The 24,138-nt window shown below is 38.0% G+C and overlaps 1 protein-coding gene across 2 annotated transcripts in view; it reads right to left on the minus strand.

The window, feature by feature from the left end:
* The window catches only part of DERA (deoxyribose-phosphate aldolase), a 117,059-nt gene that overhangs the window by 51,586 nt on the left and 41,335 nt on the right, over window positions 1-24,138 (minus strand). For both annotated transcript variants that reach the window (XM_025455214.3, XM_025455215.3), the window contains exons 2-5: window positions 13,185-13,282; window positions 11,691-11,838; window positions 10,088-10,183; window positions 7,822-7,956 (exon numbers count right to left, since the gene is read on the minus strand). In XM_025455214.3, the coding sequence (XP_025310999.1) occupies window positions 7,822-7,956; window positions 10,088-10,183; window positions 11,691-11,838; window positions 13,185-13,282 (477 nt within the window). The remainder of the gene's footprint in view (window positions 1-7,821; window positions 7,957-10,087; window positions 10,184-11,690; window positions 11,839-13,184; window positions 13,283-24,138) is intronic.

Here is a 24,138-nt window from a genome sequence, read left to right on the forward strand (position 1 = left end):
TTATTAATTTTACAATGGAGAAACTTGCCAAAAAGCATCTTTGCCATTTAAAAATTAACATAATGGGACAAACCAATATCTTATGATTCCTGAAATAATGCACTGAGAAGAAATGAGCAAAACATCTGTGGTATTTCTCCCCAAAACATATAACTTGAATCTAATCATGAGAAAACATCAAACAAACCCAAAAGAAGCATATTTTACAAAATGACAGGCACCTATTCTTTTAACTCAAGGAAAGACTGAAGACTGTTCTAGATTGAAGAAGTCTAAAGAGGCATATAACAACAGAAGCCAATAAAGAACATTATTGAGACAATCTGCAAAATTTAAGCAGTCTATGGATTTAATGGTAGTATGATATCAATGTTAATTTCCTGATTTTGATGGTGCACTGTGGCTTGGTCCAAGTGTTCTTGTTTTTAGAAAATAAACACTGAAATATTTATGAGTAATGGGTTGACAGGTCTGCAACTTAATCACAAATAATTAAAACAACAATTACATATACACAATTTTATATATATGCACACACGTACATACGTACACACAAAGAGACAATAAGAAGGCAAAAGGTAGATAAAGCAGAATTTTTTTTTAAGACTTTATTTATTCATGAATGAGAGACACACAGAGAAAGAGGCAGAGACACAGGCAGAGAAAGGAGCAGGCTCCATGCAGGGAGCCTGACATGGGACTCGATCCAGGGTCTCCAGGATCACGCCCTGGACCGAAGGTGGCGCTAAACCGCTAAGCCACCAGGGCTGCCCAATAGAGCAGAATTTAATCATTGTGGAATCTCAGTGAAGAGTAAACAGTTGTGTGGATGATTTTTACAACATTTCTGTAAGTTGAAAATTATTCAAAAATAAATGTTAAAAAGACATGTTTCACTACACTATTGTAATTTATTCAGCATCTAGATATTTTTCTTATAGAAGGGCTTTCGAGATTATCAACTGTTCTGTTTTTTAAACAAAAAAATGATTATATATGGTACATATTATTTGGTAACTTGCTGTTTTCCCCTCGAAATATCACATACATCTTTCCATATTAATAAATATAAGTTTGTAAGCACAATTTTTAATGGCTGCATAATCTCCCATTGCATGGTTATAAATAATTTATTCAATCATTTTTCTATTATTGGATACTTAAGGTTTCAGTTTTTTTGCTATTACGAACAATACTTCAGTAAACGTCCTATGGTTACATCTTTGCATACATCATGACCTATTCCTTAGAGCCTTTATTAATTTTTCTGCTCACATACTTCCATGTAATCCATGTTCATTGCTAAAAATTCAAACATTACAGAAACTCAAAATTCCCCATTTAAAAAAAAGAAAAAAAAATCTTGCATGTAACAGAAAAATAATAATCAGGAAGGCTATTATAAAAGATGACTGACAAATGAAAATGGAATTCAAACACCATGACTGCAAATTAGTCAGAATAATGCAAAATACAACAAAACACATACCCCAGAGAAGATGCTGGCATAGTGATGTCACATTAAAAACCTGATAATAAATGTTTTGACTTTTAATGAGGTTTTCAGGAATAGCAAAAGTGGGTGTATTAGAAACCCAGGATATATTACACTGTTGATGCATAATCAATATAGTAGCACAACCAGCAGAGGAGTTGTCTCCTATCTGTCCCCTCACATCCCTCCTACTAGTGCCACACTGAGAAGGAGGAATGGAGGTCGTAACCTGACCTTCTGCTCATCCTTCCCAGCTGAAAAACAAGTGAGGGGCTGTGTTGACGGAGTGTGTTCACTGACAGGAATCAGAGAACCTAGCCACACTGGGAAAGGCCTGTGTGATGAGAATGTAGATCCAAGGAGCAGAGGGGGTCACGCTGCATCTGTTTTAAACAGCATCCCAAACAGTTGACAACTGGCTCTACCTTCTGCCTCCCTGTGTCAGCAGGAACTTGCATCTATAGCATTTTGCTTTTCTCCATTCAAAATTATCTTATTTGTCTCCAGCTTCCACCTATAAGGAAAGTATATTCTTAATCTTGAGACTCCTGGCAATCAGTTAAGTTTTCTGGAAAAGCTCTGCTATAAGACAAAGAAAACTATGTTACTAGTAAAGCTTTCATGAATACAAATTATGACTTAAGTAAAAATCCAAGTGTTTAAAGACTATGTTTCCTATCTAAAAGTCATAAAGCAGATTCCCTTTTATATTTCATGCTATTCAAATACACTTAAAAAATAATTGTTAACGAATATATCTAAGCAATTATTTTTGAGTACCAGGAAGATGTTCAACACTGCACAAGAATGGCCTGAAAATAACTCTTAAGATAATTATATGTACAGTAAAACACTTAATATAAATTGTGCAGCAACCTTTGAAACTAAAAAAGTCACAAAATGTTCAAGAACAGTTTTCATCCACCAATGCAACTAATTAATCTTGTAAGACTAAAACAGAGATGAGCTAAAACACCAGGTAGCAAAAGTAACCTACGAGAGATAAAACACACACATTTTGGTCAATAGTATTTGAAGTTTTAAAGAATCATAGTCTAAATACAAAAGCCATAAAAGTCTACAGCTATCATAAGTATCTCCAGAATTTTTCTGTTATAAACAACCCCCAAAACCGAGAAACCACAGATTATAGATTATGTGATTCCTCTCCAAACAGTGTCTATAGATTTAGAGATTGCTTTTCTCATAAGATATTATGATTAAGAGCTCTATAAAACAAGGAAAAATTCCAATTTCTTTTAAGAGTTGCTCTTTCTACCATCCTTCTTGTGTTAAAATAAGCAAATAAGAAAAACAAACTTCTGGCCTGGATGCAAGATTTTTCAGGATCCACTTCATAAGACACAATGATCGGCACTGTGGTGTTGGCCCAAATATTTCAATCTCTTGCCCTAAAGCTCTTGATAGCATGAGGCATGTACTCCGCAAACCAAGTTTAGGAGAGCAAGTCAGGGCTGAAGAACCAAAGAGGATAAAATAGGGCTTCGGATACAGGATACAAACAATATTTCCAAGTGCAACACTGAACACAACACACTATGCTGAAAAATGTCACAAAAGAATCCACCTTTGGGGTTGTTTCTGATGATGCTCCAATATGGAATGGGTTTCCAAAAGCCAGTAAAGTCAGCTCTAGGTCCTATATTCAAAGAACTGGAAGATTCTTGAACAAGGCAGAATCTGATAACATTTCCATGTCACTGGTAATATATTAAGGTAAATATATGCAGCAGAGAAAGGTCATAAAAAAGTAAAAAATGAACACCTCTGTATTTACAGAGCATGGAATGCATTTAATTTTCAAAACCTGTTCAATAAGATTTATGAGATGATGAACCCCTTCTGGTGAATGCTTTCTTCAAAGAACTGTTTAAGAAATGCAACTTAGATGTCGACTTTAATATCATCATGAAAAAATACTGTATTATAGGTCCTTATCAAGGGAATAATACTCCCAGACAATGAAAATGCCAAATATAAAATCACAGGCCATTATAGCTCTAAAGGACTGTAGAAATCATTAAGTTTTATCCCCTCATTGGTAGCTTATTTAAATGGAGGCAGAGAGAAGTGAAGTGTTTGCCCAAGGACTAGGTATAAATTAGCAAAATCACAAAGACTAAAATCCAAGTCTTTTAGAGTTCTACTTCATTTCCTCAATACATGTACTATTATGGGTACTTCCCTTAACAACATACTATCAGTATCGGAAGGAGGAGAGAGAAAGAGAAGAAACCACAGCTGGCAAGGAGGGATTCATCTGGGCCAAGCAACGGGATGATAAATTTACATACATTATCTAATTTAATCCCCATTATAACCCTGTGAAGTAGATGCCATTATTCTTATTTTGCAGAGAAAGAACAGAAGACACTGAGAAGTAACTTGCCTAAGACAAAATAGCTGGTAATGGTAGTGCCAGGATTCCAACCAAGGTCTCTGTCTGAAGCAAAGATCTGCTTTCAACCATTGCTAATCTCCCAGAGTTAACCTTCCTTCTTACTCCACAGTACATTTGTTCTGGGTAAGCTCTGGGTCTGGCCACCTCCAGTCATGACCGGCTCATATGCTATCTGTCTGGCTGGGTGCCCCCACCTCTCCTCTAGTCCAGCACAACTTTCCCAGGTAGAGGAGAGCCATCCTTTTCCCAAGAGCTTAGGAGGTAGAAGTCTCTCTGGCAACACTTTCCAGATTAACTCTTTATCCTTAGGCCTTTCTGTTACAGCTAACTGTAGATCCAGGCTAAATAAATGGAAACCCAGAGGAAACACTATTTGTACTAATTAACCAACATATAAGTTCAATAATGTTTCAATTACCCTGCATCTAAACTATGGAACCAAGAACAAGGAGTATGTTTTTTTAAAAGAAAAATAGACGCTCCAAGTTAGTGATTGATTCTCTATGACTATAGGATGGGAGGGAGGGTAGAATCAAAATCACCTGGGGCAATCTTCAAACTACAGGAGCCTATTGCCCTCACCTCCAACACCCAGCTCTGATCTTACATACACTCACAGAAGGGCATGCTAGATTCTGGGAGGAGAGGGGCTGGAGAAAGTAGTTTGAAAATGTCTGTCAGGGAATTCTGAGAACCAGCAATATATTCTGTACCCTATCCAGTTAAAGCTACTGTCCTGGGGTGCCTGGGGTGCTCACTCAGTTAAGCCTCTGCTTTCAGCTCAGGTTATGATCCCTGGGTCCTGGGATCAAGCCCCACATCGGGCTCCCTACTCAGTGGGGCGTCTGCTTCTCTCTCCCTCTGCCTCTTCTCTTGCTTGTGCTCTCTTTCCAATAAATAAATGAAATCTTTAAAAAAAATGTTATTTGTATTCCCTGGAAGGTAGCAGGTAGGTCTTCTGCTAAGAGAGAAGGAGCCTCAAGGTGGCCAGAAGAATTAAAAGCTTGGGGAGAGCAGAGATTTTAAGTTGTCACCAGGGAGAATTCAAGAAGAAGAAAATGAGCCCCCCCCCACCCCTCCAGTTGCCTCTTTGAGTTCACACCCGAAACTATAGACCCTATAACAGTGAGAACTGATCAGGATACACTCTGAATGGCCAGGTTTAAAAATGGGATTCTTTCTTTTGTGCTCTAACCAGTGTCCTACACACCTCAGTGCACAGAGGAGATGGACCTGGATTTGAATGTGTACTAGCCGGACAGATATTTCCACTGGTACATTACAAGAAATCAATTTTAGGCTCATATTTTATAATAAACAGCTAATGAAAGCATGACACTGAAAAATATAATATGTAATCAAACTGAGGCAAATTAAGACAAAATACTGCAGTGAAAAAAGGCTTCAGTCATTGCAGGTTTCTATTTAGAATTAAATTTCTAGTATTAAATGTTCCTTTTCAATTTGTTTTGGGTCAAGAGGTTATTAACACCATAAAAAAGTTAATAGAAAAGTATGGTCTAGGACAAAGATGTATTATTATATTTTGCATGAATGCCTATTATTAGGAAATTATCAGTTCCTAAAAACAACCATTCCTAGTTCATTAAGGGACAGTCAATTACATCAAAACTCATCTCCTATTATATTTTATTTCCCAATTAGTATTCTAGAGACAAGAGCACAAGTTATAATAGAACATATGCTTCTACGTCTACATTTAATAAAAGACACATCGGGTTTTTTTTTTTTTTTATCTAACTAAATCATATAGTTTATTTCCAAATTTGTTTTAAATATTACACACATTCATTTTTTTCCCTCTTATTCTGGCCTGAAATCTTAACTGAAATCTATGACTAGAAGGAAATAAGAATCAATATCTAGGGAAAAGGGACATCTATTTAAAATAAGTCTTTTATGAGTGAATGCAAATTGACCAAATCTCATATGAACCATAAAAAAAGGAACAAAAATCAAAAGCACAAAAAGATACTTGTGAACTGTCAAGAATTTAAACTGGGTAAGGATTAAAGATGTTGATGAGTATAGTTGGGAGTATAGGACAATAGGAATGGCTGACATATTTTTTTTTCTAGATCATTCAGAACTGTGGTATCAGTGATTGTATTATCCCAGAGCACAGTGATGCTCATGGAGCTGCTGAAATCTCTGAGGTGACCTGCTCCACAACTAATAGTGCTGTGCCTTTTGACTACATGTCTCTTTTTATTTAAATATTTGTGTTATTGTTGTTTCATAAGATCCTTTGCTATTAAGCTTTTTAATGTCAGTCCCCATTTAGCTCCTTATTGCAATCTGTCCTTCCATGCCAGAACTTCCCTCAGTCCTTTCCATCTGGGCACAGAAATGTACATCATTTAACTTGTTAAGAATGTATGAGAACACAGTTAACATTCTAAGCTAAAAGACTACATTCTCTGGCCTCACTTGCAGCCAAGATGGCCATGTAATTCAGTTTGAGCCAAGGAGGTATATACAAAAATGCTGTGGGAGACTTTTAGGATAAGACAGCCCTTCTTTCCTGTTATCTGGGAGATGAGTGGAAAGGCTGGAGCTTCAGAAGCCATCTTAGATGATGGAGTGCCCTTAAGTCTGAGAGTAGAAGCCACCCCATCCACTTTGGAAGTGGAAGATCAAAATAGCATAGGTCATTAAGAACTTTTTGGGACTGCCACAGTACCCCTGAAATACCTACCTCCAGATTTTGTATAAGAAAATAAATCCTCAAGTGTTGAAACTACTAAATCTTTGCTACTCTGTAACCAAAAGCAATTCTTAATGGATAAACAATGGAATTAGGATTTATAGAAGATAAGCTAGATGGACCGATGGATAAGCAACACAGAAAGATAACAATGAGACATTGGCAAGTCCAATAAGTAGACTAAAAAAAAATACATTAAGTATAATCCTACTTTTTATTTAAACTTTTAAAAAGGATGTCAGTTGCATGTGTGTATATATGAAGAGAAAAAAGTCTGAAAAATTGTGCTGTTATGACGTTATTTCTAGGGGATAAGATTATGTGGAACATCTATTTTCTTTATTACTGGTTAGAATTTTTGTTTTTAACAGCAAGCAGGTAAAACCTCAATAATGACTATAAAATATGCCATGTATTTCATATCCACCTATCTAAAGAGACAACATATTATTCTGGTTTTATCTTATGATTTAATTAAAAATTTTAGTTGAACTATTTTTATAATGATTTTTTTGAAGCAGAGAATTGTACTTATCTTAGCTATCAACAAACAATCTCTAATATACAAAATATATTTAAGGCAAAGGTCAAATCTATTTTTTTAATATCTAATTATAAAAACAACAGCTTGTTACTGAAATGGGTGATGTTTTATCATAATCGGTATGATAGTAAATCATGAATCTCAAAGGTAAATATAAAGTAGTATCCATAGGAATTATGTGTAAGAACAGCAGGAGTGAAAACAGACTTAGCAGACTTATTACTAAGTCCACATCCTCAAAATCCACCAAGATTAACATTAAAAAAGGGAAGTTTCTTCCACCTATTAAAATAAACTTTGCATAAATGACTTGCCTAGAGTGATTTATGTATTGAGTAATAAAACACTAGAGAATAGAATAAAAATTAATAATCTACTGCATAGAAATAACCACTCACCTAAGCACTCAAAGGGATCTAAAAAGTTAATGCAGGTGGGCAACTACCTAGGATTTATGAGGGGAACAAGGAAAAGCAATACTAGCCATGTTTTCTCTGAAATTCACCCTCTGATCTGGTGACTTGTAACCTAGAACAATGACTTCCAAAACATGTTGCCTCTTATCCAATCCTCACCGTTTGATTCACGCAGGAAGAACTATGTCTCCCTTTTGGGGAAGGACTTGCACATACCTTCCCACTGGCCCGTCAGCACCAAGGTCCTGTTAATGACCACGTCAATTTCTGTGGCTCCATCTTCCACAGCCAATCTGATCTCTTCCAATCGTGTTTTTAAATGAGTCTGTCCAGCTGGAAAGCCAGTGGCCACTAGTAGAGAGAGAGAAAAGAAAGGAAAGAGGGAAGGAGGATAGGAAGGGAGGGAGAGAGGGAGACAAATTTCAGTTGGTGTATCTCAACTAGGAGTTTCATACAAAACAAAACAAAACAAAACAGCATTTTGATCAAGGAATAGATGACACTAAAGAGCTTCTACACCCTTATCTTATAAAGTGAAGTGCAAAGAAACAGAATGTCATCTCATGATATTGGAGTTAGGATAAATATTAGTATTTTGTTGTCTGAAAAACCTGAAATTAAGTTTCCGTAGAGATGCTCATAAGCAGGCTTTAAATAAACAGAAATTAAGAAAATATGTATCATCACAGTGATAGTCATAAAATAGTAGTTATAGACTTGTCTTGATGGACACTGGTTAATTATGGATCCTACTCTTAATCAAATTGGTTATCACTGTATTCTTGATTTACTCACTAACATTTACAGCTGTTGTAACCAAATGGTAACATAGGTTCTTCTCACTGCCTATCTTAAAATGAATAGCCATATAGATGAGAATAAAGGGAAAGACTGTACCAGGGAAAAGCATCTAATAAAGTCTACAAAACTGGGGCAGGGGTGAGTTGGGAAGAGCAAAACCAAGCACAAATTTCTTTAAAAATGGAAACACAGCTACACTTCAGAAAAACCATTACATTTTTTACATGTGCATCATTAATTCCACTTCCATTACTAATGATAACCTTTTATATTTCCTTGATGTTATTAAATTCCTTGGGTCTGCTATCTTAGAGGGAAGCATGTTTCCCTGTTGTATAAAAGAAAAGTTGAATTGACTGAGGCTGATGAAAAAATTTAAGGTAGCTGCCAAACACTTTCAGAATCTTCACAAGTAGCTTGTATATCAATACTATGTGTTTCTTCTGATGTATCCCTAATAAAATAAAGTAATCATGTTTAGACTCCTTATTTTAAAGCACCAGGATATTCCTCTAAAAGTACAATCTAATTTTGTATCTATCCATAACACACACACACGCACACACACACACACACTCACCTACACAGAAACTTTAAAGACTCTTCTTACTTTCTTGCCAAGTCCTATTGGGTCTATCTTAAGTAATAATTCCTGAACATACCCTCTCTTCTTTACCTCCCAGGCTTTGGGGTGGCTCTCCTCACTTCTCACATGGACTATGGTAAGTCTCCTTAACTCCCTGTCACCTCTCTCTACTGTATCCACTACCATCCCCCTGACTCATTGCATCATGCAGCTGATCATGATATGCCTTTGCTTAAAATCTTGCAGTATCCCTCCCATCAGCAGAATAGACTCCAAATGCTACTGCCAGACCTGGTTTCCCTATGTGAACTGGCCCTAATCTACCTCTTCCTCTTCAACTCCCAGAGCTCCCCCTTCATCCCAATTTAGATCCAACAATTATAAACTACTTGCAGCTCCCTGTGCATGCTTCTGTGTCTTCACACATGCTAGTTCTTCTAAAATGCCATTCCCTATCTCACCAACACCGTCAACTCCTCCTTCTCCTTTGAGACCCCAAGCAGTTATCTCCTCTACGAAGAATCCCCTCACTCTCTGAGCATTACCAGTCCGTGCAAAATAAATCACCCCCTGCTCAGAGTTACAACTGTACCTTCTGCATATCTTTACTATCACACTTTACATATATATAATACAACATATCCTGCCTGATGTTTTAAACTCGATCATTCCTCCTAAACAACCAAGTTTCCTTAAGGACAGGGATACAGTTCTGTATTCTTGAAAACGAGTATGGTTTGTTACTCAGGAGGCAATTAGATACTGAAAGAATGAGTAAAAAAGAAATAATTAAATATATAAAACTTGGGGCACCTGGGTGGTTCAGTGGTTGAGCCTTTGGCTCAGGTCATGATCCCAGGGTCCTGGGATCAAGTCCCATGTCAGGCTCCCTGTAGGGAGCCTCCTTCTCCCTTTACCTAGGTCTCCGCCTTTCTCTCTGTGTCTTTCATGAATAAATAAATAAAATCTTAAATACACACACACACATACAACTAATTAACGTCATAATATAAATTATATATAAAACCCCAGGGGTCTGAGCGGAAGAGCTAGAAACAGGTAGAAGGACAACAGCAAAAGTCAAAACCATCTTACCCGAAGCCACCGGGATTGTACAGCCTGCAGTCTTCAGTGCTTTTACAGCATCAGACACCCGTGCAGGATAAACACAAACAGCAGCGGTAGTAATGCCTGTGAAGAAAGAATCATAATGGCCTGCTTTATGGGAAGCTCAATTTGCATAACACACTTTTAATTATTATTTACACCATAACACTGGCAGAAATCAAAATGAGAGGAAGAATAATTCTATGATGCTGCCCCAAATGAAAAAGTTTTGGCTCTCTGAAGTCCCTCCTAGTTCTTGAAAATATGGATCATTTTCCCCTTGGACAAGTCATGGAATAATTGTGATTATTCCATGTTTTTCCATGTTTATTCCACTGTATTTTGCAGTCAATATAAGACCACAGTTTCTAAAAACTCCTAAACGGTTAAACTTAATGGCCTCAACTCAATGAAAATATTTGATTTCAAGTAGGTAACAAAATCCAGATTTGTAGAGTTAACAAACAGTGGCTGAAAAAAGTAGACATGAACCTTACGGGGTAGTATAGCAAAATGACATTTAACTGATCGTATTTCCTCTCTTTTAAGAAATAACACAATCTGAATATGGAGTCCTCATTTGGAGGGATAAGCTCTTATATTAAAAAAAAAAAATCGAATAGCCACTATAAAACAAAGCAAGAACATAGACTCATACAAAGTTGCTACTCTTTTTCAGCCTCTCCCACAAAGTTGTTACTTTTAACAATGTTGTATAGGTCTATAAGTAGGTGGTGTTTTTATTATCAACTCAAAAGAAACATAATAGATATTTTTCAAAAGCTGTGGAGTTGTTCAGGCCTATAAATTATTTTCAAATTACTTGGGATAAAATACCTGCATTGGGCCTATGTAACATCTCTAGTTGCATATTCATTATGGACAGGCATTTGGGAATCATGAAGCATCCCTCCAGAGAAAGATGTGGCTCCTAAAATCAGCCCAGTGAGAACCATGGCACACGGTCTTGGAAACACCATTTAGTCTTCCAGACCTCAGTTTCCTCATTTAGAAATAGGGGATCAACTCTCAAAGGTCTTCTCCATTCCTAAAATGTTAAGATTCTAAACTTACGGCAACTTCATAAAGTCTTTTCTTTCATGTATACTAAGAGAGTGAATATAACTTTTTTCAAAAGATCTAACCTAATATACGAGCATGCAATATTCCCCATTTGCATTTTATTCTCCAAAGTATTTCATTTACTCACAGAAAATACTTTATGTATGAGATGTGATTATTAAGTAATGAGACTGGCTTTTGCACATGTGGCTAGGGAATGAAAATCAGTATTTTAGAGTCACTAGATAGAAATTTTTCCACACTGAAGAACTGGAAAGAAAAATAAAGAAACTCTCTACCAGCAACTTTAATCCATGATGGAAAGAACTGACCTAAAAATGAGACTCAGATTCTCTCCCTGCTGTTTTTCAGAGAAGAATCTTAATTATTTGTCTATGTACACAATTCAACCATGGATTTTTATTGCTGTTATCATTTTAGCAGCTGAATCTTGTCTTAAGTCCTCTTAGATTTAGTAATTAGTTCTGTAAAGAGGCAAACACAGACAGATTAAACACAACAACATTACCTTTATCGTGCATATTTAAAGCTTTTAAGAGATCTTCCCGGATTGGATACTTGGCTTTATAACAGAGCCTCTGAACATTGGAAGATGTGTCATCCCCTGAAAGTGTAGTAAGATCTATAAAGGTAACAGCTTTCAGGAGCCAAGCAGCCTGGTTTAAGAAAAAAAAAAAACAAGTTTAAAAAAAAATCATTTCCAATTCAGTGAATAGAAAATCATTAGACAAACAGGGGTACTAAAATCTGACATCTAAGGCATGTCATTTTCATATGTGCTATAAGCATTGCTCAAGAGTGACTAATAAGATGAACACTGCATAGAACAAAATAAAAGAGTAGCCTTAAAAAAATTATTTTTCCAGGGCGCCTGGGTGGTGCAGTTGGTTAAGCATCCGACTCTTGGTTTTGGCTCAGTTTGTGAGCTCAGGGTTGTTGAGACTGAGCACTGAGTCAGGTTCTGGGCTCAGCTCTGGGATTGAGATTTTTTTTCTCTTCCCTTTGCCTCACCTCCCAAGCACACGTGCTCACTCACTCCATCAATAAATAAAATCTTTAAAAAAATTATTTTTCTTTCCATAGCTATCCCAAAGTGAAATCCCTAATAGATCAAGCCTCCCCACATGAGACTTCTCTATCTCCTCAACTAGGAGCCCCTGATAGCTACCATGGTATAGTAGAACTTGGGAATAAGAGAATCTCTATCTGATATTTTACCTCCAGCCCTGGGATCTGGGATGAGATATTTAGAAAAGAGTCTCTAATTTCTTTGTCGGATTTTTTTTCCACCTTAATCCAATTCTGTTTTTAAAACAATATTCATAGTTCATAATTCATTCTAATGAATTTCCTTTTACCTTTCAATAGGAATATTTCCAAGGATGAGCAAAATGTAAAATGTCACCCTAAAATATTCTATCACAATATTTTGCCTCATTTGTGAAATGAACTCTGAACACCTTTTAGTCTTGTGATGCACAGCACATCTTTGGTCAGTATACACTGAAGGATATGCTGACCACAAGTACCCTGTGAAACATCCTTTTTGAGTTTTGGAAAATGATTTATGAAAATTAATAGTAAGGTAAACACAATGGTCAAAGGAGGTCAACTCTTATGCCTAAGGACCTCAATAGCAAACACACCAGGTTTAGATGTTATGGTTTAAAAATTAAAATAGAAGACAACCAAAGAAGGTATGTCTAAGGAACTGAATAAATGTGTTGAGGAAATATGCCATTTAATTCACTCATGAATAAAGATGCCTCAAATTCATTTGCGGCTTTGCCACTCAAGAGTGATAAGATTTTTAACTTGTTTGGATAAATGTGTTATCTTTCTTCAACCCGTCATCATCATATATGAATTATTAAAATAAGTCATGGACAGCTGCAATCTTTTAAGTTTAGATGCATCTTGAGCAAAATTCAATATTGCGGCCTTGAGGGAAGAGACCAGGCATTGTAAACTACAGGAATAGAATACTCAAGAAGAAACTTACTTGCCACTCCTTTTTCACGGTTCTCCGAGTCTGGATTTGTTCTGCACGCCTCAGAACTGCTGGTTGATTCACTTGTATTTTGGAGATCCAACTAAGGTCTAAAGGGGAAAGAAGAACACTTCTTATTAAATATATTCACCTATTTTTCCATGGCCCTTGAAGGGATATATCATTTTACATGAAAACTCTTTTAAAGCTTATGCTTCTTTTTGCACAATTACAAATAAATAACCTTGTTGAAAGAAACCCAGTCATGAAAAGGCATGCTTCATGTAAAATCAAGTACATTTGGAACTGGAAGGACCTGTATTGATTCATTACACAGACACGTCTAACGAGGGAGGAAAATGTTGTGTTACCCATGCCACGTGCCTCACTTCTGACAGCAAAGACTTATTTGTAAGAGCCCAGTGCAGGAGAACAAATGATTAATAAATACCTAAGTGAATTAATGTTGGGGCTTAAAGGAATCCTTGATCACTACCCCCTTACTGACAAGATTAATATCTCCTAGATGCTGATATGATATAGCCCATTCTTTCCTCAAAGGAGACTTTTTCCAAATGTATTAGAAATTACAACATCGACAGAACAGAAGTTAGAAAAAGAGAAAGAAAAAAAACAAGGTGTTCAAAATTCTGGGAGATATCTCTACTGCTTCTGTTTCAAAATGCTCTTCCCTACCTCGATCCTACCCTCTGTCTTAATTAACCATAATTTGTTTTAAAACCAGCCTACATGTTGGCTTTCATGAAAACACTGCCCACTCCCCAGATAGAGCTAACATTTGGATGCTGTTGTACTATATAACTTGTATTCAGTTCATCAAGGAGTCATGGTAAGATGGTGTCCTGTCCTTACTGTATGGAGTCATGATCTTATTTTTGAGTGTCTAACACATGAAAAACACAATGTGTATTTCAATTATATTTCAGTTTTATCCACCAACACTCTATTACATGGGAGACCTCGCAGTAAATTGAACACATACCCATTTATCTTCTATAACTAACATATATATATATATAACTTTTATATCCTTCTAATAACCTCTTCTACCTTCTACAACTAACTTCCTTTTTATATCCCTCTAGCAACTTCTTCTTAGAAGAGACTTAAAAAACTACTATGGAAAAGGAAATAGCCCCAATTATCCACAATTTTGCTTTCTGCAATTTCAGTTACCTATGGTCAACTGCAGCCCAAGAACAGATAATCCTCCTTCTGAGGTAAATCAGAAGGCGAATAGTAGCCTGATGTTACATCACAATGCCTATATCATTCACCTCATTTCCTCTCATCAGGTAGGCATTTTATCATCTCACATCGTCACAAAAAGGGTGACTACAATACAAAAGAGTATTCCAGAGACCACATTCACATAACTTACTATGCCATATTGTTATAACTGTTGTATTTTATTATTAATTACTGTTGTTAATCTCTTACTGTGCCTAACTGATAAACTAAAATTTATCATAGATGTGTATGAATAGGAAAAAACATAGTATATATGTTCAATGCTGTCTACACTTTCAGGCATCCCCTGGGGTTGGTCTTAGAGCACATTTCCCACAAATAAGAGGGGACTACCATACACAATTCTCTGTAATGTGGTGGAGAAAACTACTAACTGCATATTGCACTATGTAACAACACAAATAATGATGATGATAATAATAATAATAATAATAATAATAATAATACAGTATTTGTATCCACCATAAAAATAAGACCACATTTCTACAAAAGAATTCGTTTCCAATTGATTCTGCCTATCAATATTAATATTGTAGAAATTCCAAGTCAGAGTCTGAGTGATTAATAATGATATACTTATTTAAATATCACTGAATAAGGAGCAGAGTCTGGATGCTTTTTTTCCCTAATTAAATTATTTTGTTAGCCGAAATCATTTAACAAAACAGGTTTTTAACATTTCAATCCATCTGCTCCTCAAAAGACACTGTATGTTTTCCTGCTCATCTGCTGAGCCAAAATCACAGAGAAAAAGGGAGTCTAAGGTCAAGCAAATGAAACCTGCCTCTCCTTTTGCACCCAAAGATGGGTTCTAGGTAAAGCCCAAAGAAATAAGACCAAACAGATACACCAGACTCATCCTAATTTATAAGACCTATAAGAACCCCTCTCTACCCAAAGGCAGGGGAGATTCTTTTTTATAAAAAAAAAAAACACTAATAATGAATGGTGATTAGGCTTATGGCAAAGACTGTTTCTGGGAGATAGTAACAATGAGGTAGAGTTGTGTGAAATATAAGGCTTTGAAGCAACTTTTGACAGTGGCCAAAACAGGGACGCCTATCTGTGGGGCAAGGCTTTGAGAGGCTTTCCTTTATCTGTCATAAAGCCCCTCCCCACCTCCTCTCTCCTCCCTACACACACTGCCACCACTGGAAGTACTGCTACTGGAGAGACATCTCAGACAATCCAAGACTTCACCATCTGGCTCCCTTTGCCCTCAGAGGACCCCTCTTCTCCTTCTCTGCCCCTCCAACCCTGTGGCACAGCTCTCACTGGCAATGATGTCACCTTCTGTCTCTGGATCTGTGCATGCTGGTGGTTCCTTCTGCCCTTCGTTATCTTGCCAATATGGTTAACTCCTCCTCAACCCTTAAGACTTAGTTCAAAGGCCACCTTCTCTGTGAATTTTCTCTCACCCACACAAGTTGAGCTATTCCTTTGCTTCTTTGCACTTAATGCTACCTTAGCATCTATCTTTAGTGTAGTCCCCTAATTCTGAATGCACTGATTTGTCAAATTGTTTATATTCCCAACAGATTTTTAAAACTCCAAGCAAAGTGCCTGACACATGGGTGGCATTCAATAAATAAAATGAGTGGTTCTCCAAGACCAGAAATGATCAAAATTTGGGCAGTATCTTTCTCAACTACTTTTTCTTAAAAAAAAAAAAAAATTAGTGTTTACCTCCCCCCTCCAGCTTTACTGAAGTATAACTGACAAAAATTATATATGTTTAAGATATACATCTTGATGTTTTGATACACATATACATGGTGAAAAAATCACCACAATCGAGCTAATTATCTATCACTTGACACATTTCCCATGTTCTTTTTTTTTTTTTTCTTTTTTGTGTGGGCTAAGAACATTTAAGATCTACTCTCTCAGCAGAATTCAACCATACAATATAGTTTTGTTAACAATAGTCACATTGGGGGTGCCTGGGTGGCTCAGTCAGCTGAGTGTCTGACTAAGGTCATGATCTCAGTCAGGGTCCTGGGATGAAGCCCCTTATAGCCTGGCTCCATGCTCAGCAGGGAGTCTGCTTGTCCCTCTCCCTCTGTTCCTCCCCAGGCTCACTTTCTCTCTCTCTCTCTCTAATAAAGAAATAAGATCTTAAAAAAAAAAACACAAAACATTAGTCAAAGTGCTGTACACTAGGTCTCTGCAACTTATTCATCTTGAAAGATGAAACTCTGCACCCCAACTGCTTCTGATTAAAGAACTTATGGATCTTCATAAGAGAAGCTGGGACTGAAACATGAACGCAATACCTAAGGGCATCTGCCTTAAAAACTAATTTTTAGTACAATTCTCCACCAAAGGTTAGAACCCACAAGGCCTGCTCTCACACTTCTGAGACACTACTTGCTAGAGGTCCCCGCAAACCACCTACTGGAGGATGTAATAGGATTACTTATCTGGCAATATCAGCCTTCACTGTTAAAAATATCATTAGTGGTCATAAAATTATCCGGCCCCATATTTAATCCAGCCACAAAATTTGCCTCTGTGACCTCCCATGGTAATGAATTATATAAGTGACTATCTCATTTTATTAGCACTTAATTTGCTACTCTTTAATTTCATCAAATAACCCTTGTTCTCTTATTATGGGGTCTAGGGAAAAGAAAGGGCTGATTGGCCTTTGTTATGTCCTTCATAATTTTTAATATTTTATTCGAGTACCCTTTAGCGTCTCCTTTCCAGGAGAAGTGATTCTAATGCACACAATCTCATCAGTACCATAGAATCTTCTCTTATGGGGCCAAGAGGGGTTTCAAGTACACGTGCCTTTGGGAAGAAGAGACATGAAGCCATAATTGGACGGCGATAATATTCTTTTCTCAAAACTCTCCCATGAAAAAATACCCTACTGTGTCTCTTAGTAAGTCATTTGGTTGGCTTTCAGGCCCTTCTGTCAGTTATAAATTTGTTCTCAAATACTCTTCTCACAATTTTTTATTATTATTTTTCCTATGCCTCAGTGGAGACAAATCATCTTCTCTACAAATCCACCATATAGTCTTTTTGTCACTTCCGTTGGTGCTTCCATGGATGTTCTTGCACATATTCACAATATTCCTAAACCATGTAACACCAAGTGAGAACTTTGTAAAATGAGGTTTATTTTGTATTTTGATTTTACCTTTGTTCCTAATGGAGAAAAATAAATTGTGATAATTTATTAGAGATTCTTTCTCCTAAATTTGGGAAAGGAAAGATTAAATTTCCCATGTTTTCTCTTTTCATTTTTTCTGGTTATTTTCAATTCAAATTTGCAACTTCCCAGGAATCAGTCACACCTTCCCATATGTGCAAGTGCCCAGCACAGAAATAGTTGCTCAATAAGCCCCTTGCATCATAGTACATTTATTTTTTTTACCTCAGACACTGAAACCAGTGAAATATCAACTTGATCATGTCTAGTATTTGATCTTAGCCTCGGAAAAGGTTAGCATAGCTAGAAAAAAAGAGCCCTGGATGTCAGGGCATGCCTGAACCATTCAGCCTCAAAGATATTCAACATACGTAAATGAGCAGACTCAGCCTTATTCAATTCCTAACCAAAGATACAAGACAGATACCATGCTGAGAGCCTCATCCTTACTAACAGGTAGAAACTAGAATTAATTTTTTTCCCCAAAGTCTAGTCTACCATCCAATAAGCCCTGGGTGAGCTCTCTAGGGGATCCATGCCCCTAGTGGACATGAGTCAACTTGTCCAACATTCTACTGTGTAAGCCTAATTCTTAGAACCTAGACAGATGGTCTAGAAACCATGACACCAACAACCTGACAGCATATACTGCCACCACTCACAGAGCCTTACTACTATGACGTCTCCCACAGCTACTTTGACCCTAATCTACAACTCCCATCCCACATACATTCTCCATCTAGACCTTTCTTTAGGATATCAGTCTGAGTCCAGGTGAATAATGAGTTTACTACACTCCCTAAAATACTTCAGAATAGATTTCAGGCACCAAGGTGAAGGCCAACATGATCTGTTCACTTGATCCTTTGATACCAGCCTTGAATATTTTCTGCTTATACTCCTCTTCCCTCTGTCATTTCCAGTATGTCTTATATCCATAGCCACATAGATTATAACATTTTCTCAGAACACATGATCACAGTGGAAGAGAGTCTGGGTTCACATTACAGGCATCTGTGCTCTTGCACCTGGCTTCACACACAGCATCATATGGTATTTTAAAAATTTCCCACTTTTCTCTTACCCTTCATCCCTCCTTGAGATATTAGCCCTTTCCCAGCTTTTGCTGCTCTTCACTAATCAATTTTTGTCATTATTCCCCTTCTCAACCAACAGCTATTACCTGTCAGTTAAGCTAGGCATTAAAAGCAGAACCTAGGGACGCCTGGATGGCTCAGTGGTTGAGCTCTACTTTTGACTCAGGGTGTAAGCCTGGAGTCCTGGGATCGAGTTCCACGTCGGGCTCCCTCCATGGGGCCTGCTTCTCCCTCTGCCTGTGTCTCTGCCCTCTCTCTCTCTCTCTGTGTCTCATGAATAAATAAATAAAATCCTTAAAAAAAATAAAAGCAGAACTGGGTCAATTATTCTGACATCCAAATACTGTTCGGTGCAATCTCCAGTTTGCTTACTTCTGTTCCACTTGTTCCCAGGGTACCTGTAATTACTCAGTGACCAGCCTCACAGGCTCAGCAGCAGGTAGTGGCTGCAGTTATGTCGCTAGAGAACCACAAGCCTTTAGTGCAGTAAAGCACCCACCTACCACAAGTCCTAATGCCTCTGCATTTAGCACCTCTGGAGAGCAGGCACGGGGTGACAGGATGTGAGAAATGCAGTGCCACTAAGTAGGTTGCTGCTGTTCTGAAAAAGCTTAGGGAATAAAGGCACAGAATGGGAAGAGTTGAAAAATATAAAATGTAAGCCAACATATGGGGACAAAAATTAATGCTTGCAACCAACATTTCCAACTAGTTCTACTGGTCATGTCAGTCAAGAACCTTTCCGTTAAAAATGGTGAAAACTGACTTTAGTGACTGGAACAAAAAGGGAAGGGTGGTAAAAGCTCAGGTAACTGAGAAGAGACTGGAAAACCAAGCTCAGGAAACAGACAAGGACCAAAGACAGTAAGTTAGAAGAACATCAGTATTTTACACCAACAGCCTCTCACTCCAGCTCACTCAGCCTCAAGTTCCATATGGAAGCATCCAAAGCCTGAACCATGCATGCTTGTGTGGAGCAGGGAAGAGGGAAGGTCCATTCCTTCCTCTGTAGTGCCACCAACCTGATCTATGTAAGTTAGATAGAATGACCCAATACTAAGAGGACACATGTTAGTTGCTGGAAAGCCAAAAAGTGATAAATTTCTATTACAATGATAAGTGAGTTTGGGACATGCTAGGTGAGTTAGCTTCTCTTGGAGATGTATAAAGCATTTTTGGACTGTACTAGATGGACATGAGATGCATAAAGCATTTAGCACATTAGATTCTATGACAAAGTCCCACAGGAAAGAAATGCGGAATTTTCTTTAATTCAGCATTTCTCAAACATCTGATCATAAAAGGCTTTTTCCCTGTTACATACACTTACCACACTGGCTGGACAATAAGTCAAGCTCAGAGAAATGGAAAGCCAGAGTAGGCTCATCCAGTTCACACACACACACACACACACACACACAGAAAACCCTCTTAGTAGATAAGTGGAGATGTGAGATTGAGGCTAAAGCAGAGGTTCTCAGTCTAGAGACATTTGTGGTTGTCACAGCTGGTGGTAGGAAAGTGCCACTTGCACCTAGTGGGTAGAAGTCAGGGATGCTGCTAATAGTCTCTCAATAGTGTAAGTGCCTGATATTAAGCTTTCTAATTGTAGTATAAGTGCCTGACATTAAGCTTTTTATTGCTGAGGCATCCATTTCAAAAGACATTCATCCTGAATAAACATATGGCCAGCCGCATGACATTGCTACTATGAACTAGACAGCCCCCCCACACGAAGGTTCCTCTTTCAGAAAAAGCTCTGGGTAACCTAGATAACTGCCTGCTCAAGTGACCCTGCTTCCCCTTCCCATACCGCAATTCCTGCTCTTTAGCTTTAAATTAACTAATAAAGAGTTAACCCACAAAACCCTAGACATCCCACCCTCAGACCCTAATAAAGACTCAGGTCATTGCTTGCCTGTGCACACTTGCTCTTTCTGCCCGAAACCTCACAGTGCAGCTCTTGGATACACTTGCACTCTCTAGGATTGTGAGTAATAAATCCTGATCCTCAAGTTCCCTGATGGTTTTTGTTGAAGTGTGTGTCCTGAAGTCAAAATAAGAACCAGAAGAGACAGCCCACCCATAAAGAGGAGGCCCAGTAGGGGAACCGTCTATGGAATTTGCCACAAGTGATATGCCCAAGTTAGCATCCCGGGCATTCCTAACCAAGGGCACTGCCATTAACAGGCTCAGGACCAATGGAAAAGTCCAATCCTAGAGAATTAACTGGCCCCAAATGTCAACAGTGCTGAGAAACCCTACCCAAAGCATGGGCAGGATTCAGGAAAAATAAAGAGGAAGTGCTGAAAGTTTATAGGAAACAAGAGTGTCAGGAGCACAGGCAAGTTGGCCCTATTTGATTCACTGTGGCTTCAGTACCAGGGAAAGGAGTCTAGATCTGTGCTATCCAATCAGTAGCCACTGGTCACATGTGGCCATCTGAGCATTTGAAATGTGGAACAGTCCAATTTTGAGATGTGCTTTAAGTGTAAAGTACTTAGCAGATTTCAAAGATTTAGTACAAAAAAAAATACAAAATATTTCTGTAATTATGTTTTTTGTTTTTAAGCTCAGCATGGTGCCCAATGTGGGCCTTGAACTCACAACCCTGAGATCAAGACGTGAGCTGAGATCAAGAGTCAGTCAATGCTCAACTGACTGGGCCACCCAGGCACCCTTCTGTAATTATGTTTTGATATTGCTTATGCACTCAAAATATGGTATCTGGGTTACATCTGGTTAAATAAAAAGCTATTAAAATTATTTTCACTTGTTTCTTTTCACCTTTTATAATGTGCACTCCAGGAAATTTTAAATTACTTCATGTTGTATATTATATTTCTATTAAACAGCACTGGTCTAGACTTTATCCTGCAAGTGATGAGAGCCATCAAAGATTTCTAAAGCAAACTGTAATAGAATTAAAGAAGTATTTCCTAAAAATAATCAGCATGCAGAATAGGTCCCATAGAAATACTTACACAAATATGCCAAGTGCAAATATGGAAAAATATTTATGCTAGTATTGTTGCAAGTGACACCAAGATCCATGATGGCTTCAAATATAGCAGATCCATAAGGTAGACTATACCCATTATTAAAAAGAATGAGGTAGATGAGTAAGCACTGTCATGGAAAACCAATTATGATACTTGACTCGGTGAAAACAAGTAGCCTGTACAGCAGTGATTTTCTAAAATAAAAATGTTTGTAAAAACAAAAATACAAGTATAAAACATATATCTGTTGCTACATGGGTAAAAAAAAATAATAGAATATATACCAAATTGATAGAAGAGTTTCTCTTCAGAGCTAGAATTACATAAGATTTCTACTTTGTAAAAAGGAAAAAAAAAAAAAAAGATTTCTACTTTCTCATATAGTTCCATAACACTGAAATTTTTTACCAAGAGCATGCATTACCTTATTGAGCAGTAAAAACAAAATATACTTAACTTTTGAATTAAGAGGCACTGCCAGGCAGCAGTGCGCAGGGCAGGTAGAAAAGAGACAATAGAAGGTAAACCAGCAAGATGGCTGTTGCTACCTATAATCCAGGCATCAGCATAGGACAACACCTCCCTGGGGCATTTCAAACTCCAGACCTGTCATACCCAAACTCTGCCATTGAGGGCTTCCATCAATCCAGCCTGACTCAGCTGCATGATACTAGGCAGAAATGATAATATAATCAGAACACCATCATTACTGCTCCCATAAAGAAGATCACTAAACATTAGCACCCTGGGCTACCAGAAAGAACCTGATTATTATATAAATCCTGAATGACACAAATATCACACCTGGGTGAGACAGGCCCACGCTGGCCCTTGCAGACCAATGCCCTTTCCCATAGTGAAGGAAGTCTATGGGGTCAAAGGTCTAGACTTTCCCCAAGATCACATTCTCCTTCCAGGCAAGGTAGACAGGATTCCAAAATTCTCAGACCAAATGGCATCAGGTCTGCTCACAGAGTTTATAGGGTTCTCCGACCCAAAATCAGTAGCTTAAGCATAAGATAGGATACAGGTTTGGAACTCTGCTCCTAGAAAGTTTGGTCAGTCCATATCTGTCTGTGAATTACATTTATTCATTCATTCAACTAACACACGATGGTGCCAGCACTGCTCTAGGTTCAGCGGATTCAGCAGTGAGAAAACAAAATCGGTACTCTCACAGAGCTTCTTCTAATGAAATGAGACAAACATATAAATGTATACTGAATATATTACACAGTATCCGTGGGCTACAGTGAAAAGTTACATTGGATAAGAGAATGGAGAATGCAGGGATGGGCATGGTCAGGGAGAGTCTCTGATAAGGAAACACTTGAGCGGAGCTCCATATAAAACCATCAACCAGGGGAAACAGTGTTCTAGGCAGAGAGAAGAGCAAATGCAAAAGCCCTCAAGTAAGAGCGAACATGTCATATTTATGGCAAAGCAGGGACACAGGTTTAACTGGAGGACAGTAAGCCAGGGGGACTGGGAGTGGCAGAGTTAAAGTCTGAGAGGCAGGCAAGGACCAGATCATATAGTAAAATGTTCTCCAAACTGAGAGTCATGACCCATGGACCTGTCATGAAATCAAGTTTGTCAGCTGCAACTAGTATTTTTTGAAAAGAAGAAGAAACAATAAAATGGAAAACATCAGGACACCTTATATATAATACAAGTAAGGGTCATTTACAGAAATGTTGTTTCAATTATACATACGACGGCATGTACTGTGTGGCAATATAAAATATGTGGCCTGTTGTGAGGCATGCCCATAAGGTTTGAAAGCCCCTCAAGAAGGACATTTTCAGCATGGAAAGGACTTCAGATGTGAGACAGGAAGTCTTCAGAGAACTCTGTGCAGAGGAATGAAATGATCTGATTTAGATTTACATTTTAAAAAGTCCCTCTGGCTGCTAAGGGGAAGCCAATTAGGAGGCTCAAGCAACAGCAAGTGGTAGCTTGAACCAGAACAATAGTAGTGAGGAGGAGAGAATGGTCAAAATCTCATCAGTGCACCAACTGTAGCATTTCTTTTCTTTTTTTTTTTTAATTATTTATTTATTTATGATAGTCACACAGAGAGAGAGAGAGGCAGAGACACAGGCAGAGGGAGAAGCAGGCTCCATGCACCGGGAGCCCGACGTGGGATTCGATCCCGGGTCTCCAAGATCGCGCCCTGGGCCAAAGGCAGGCGCTAAACCGCTGCGCCACCTGGGGATCCCTGTAGCATTTCTGTCTTTAAAATTTGCCTTCAAACAAATATGAGATGCTCATTCTCTGGTGCCATCGGGAGAATGAAGTGTCCAAGAAAAGCTGATATTCCAGAAGCAGCTCCAAGGTTCAAAGAGCACAGAATTCAAGGAAGAATTCCATCTGCTCAGTACCCACAAGTATCCTCAGGTAAGTCTCTGTGTGGAAGAGTTCACAGACTG

The sequence above is a fragment of the Canis lupus genome, chromosome 27 (genome assembly GCF_003254725.2).
Source record: "Canis lupus dingo isolate Sandy chromosome 27, ASM325472v2, whole genome shotgun sequence".
Lineage (NCBI taxonomy): Eukaryota > Metazoa > Chordata > Mammalia > Carnivora > Canidae > Canis > Canis lupus.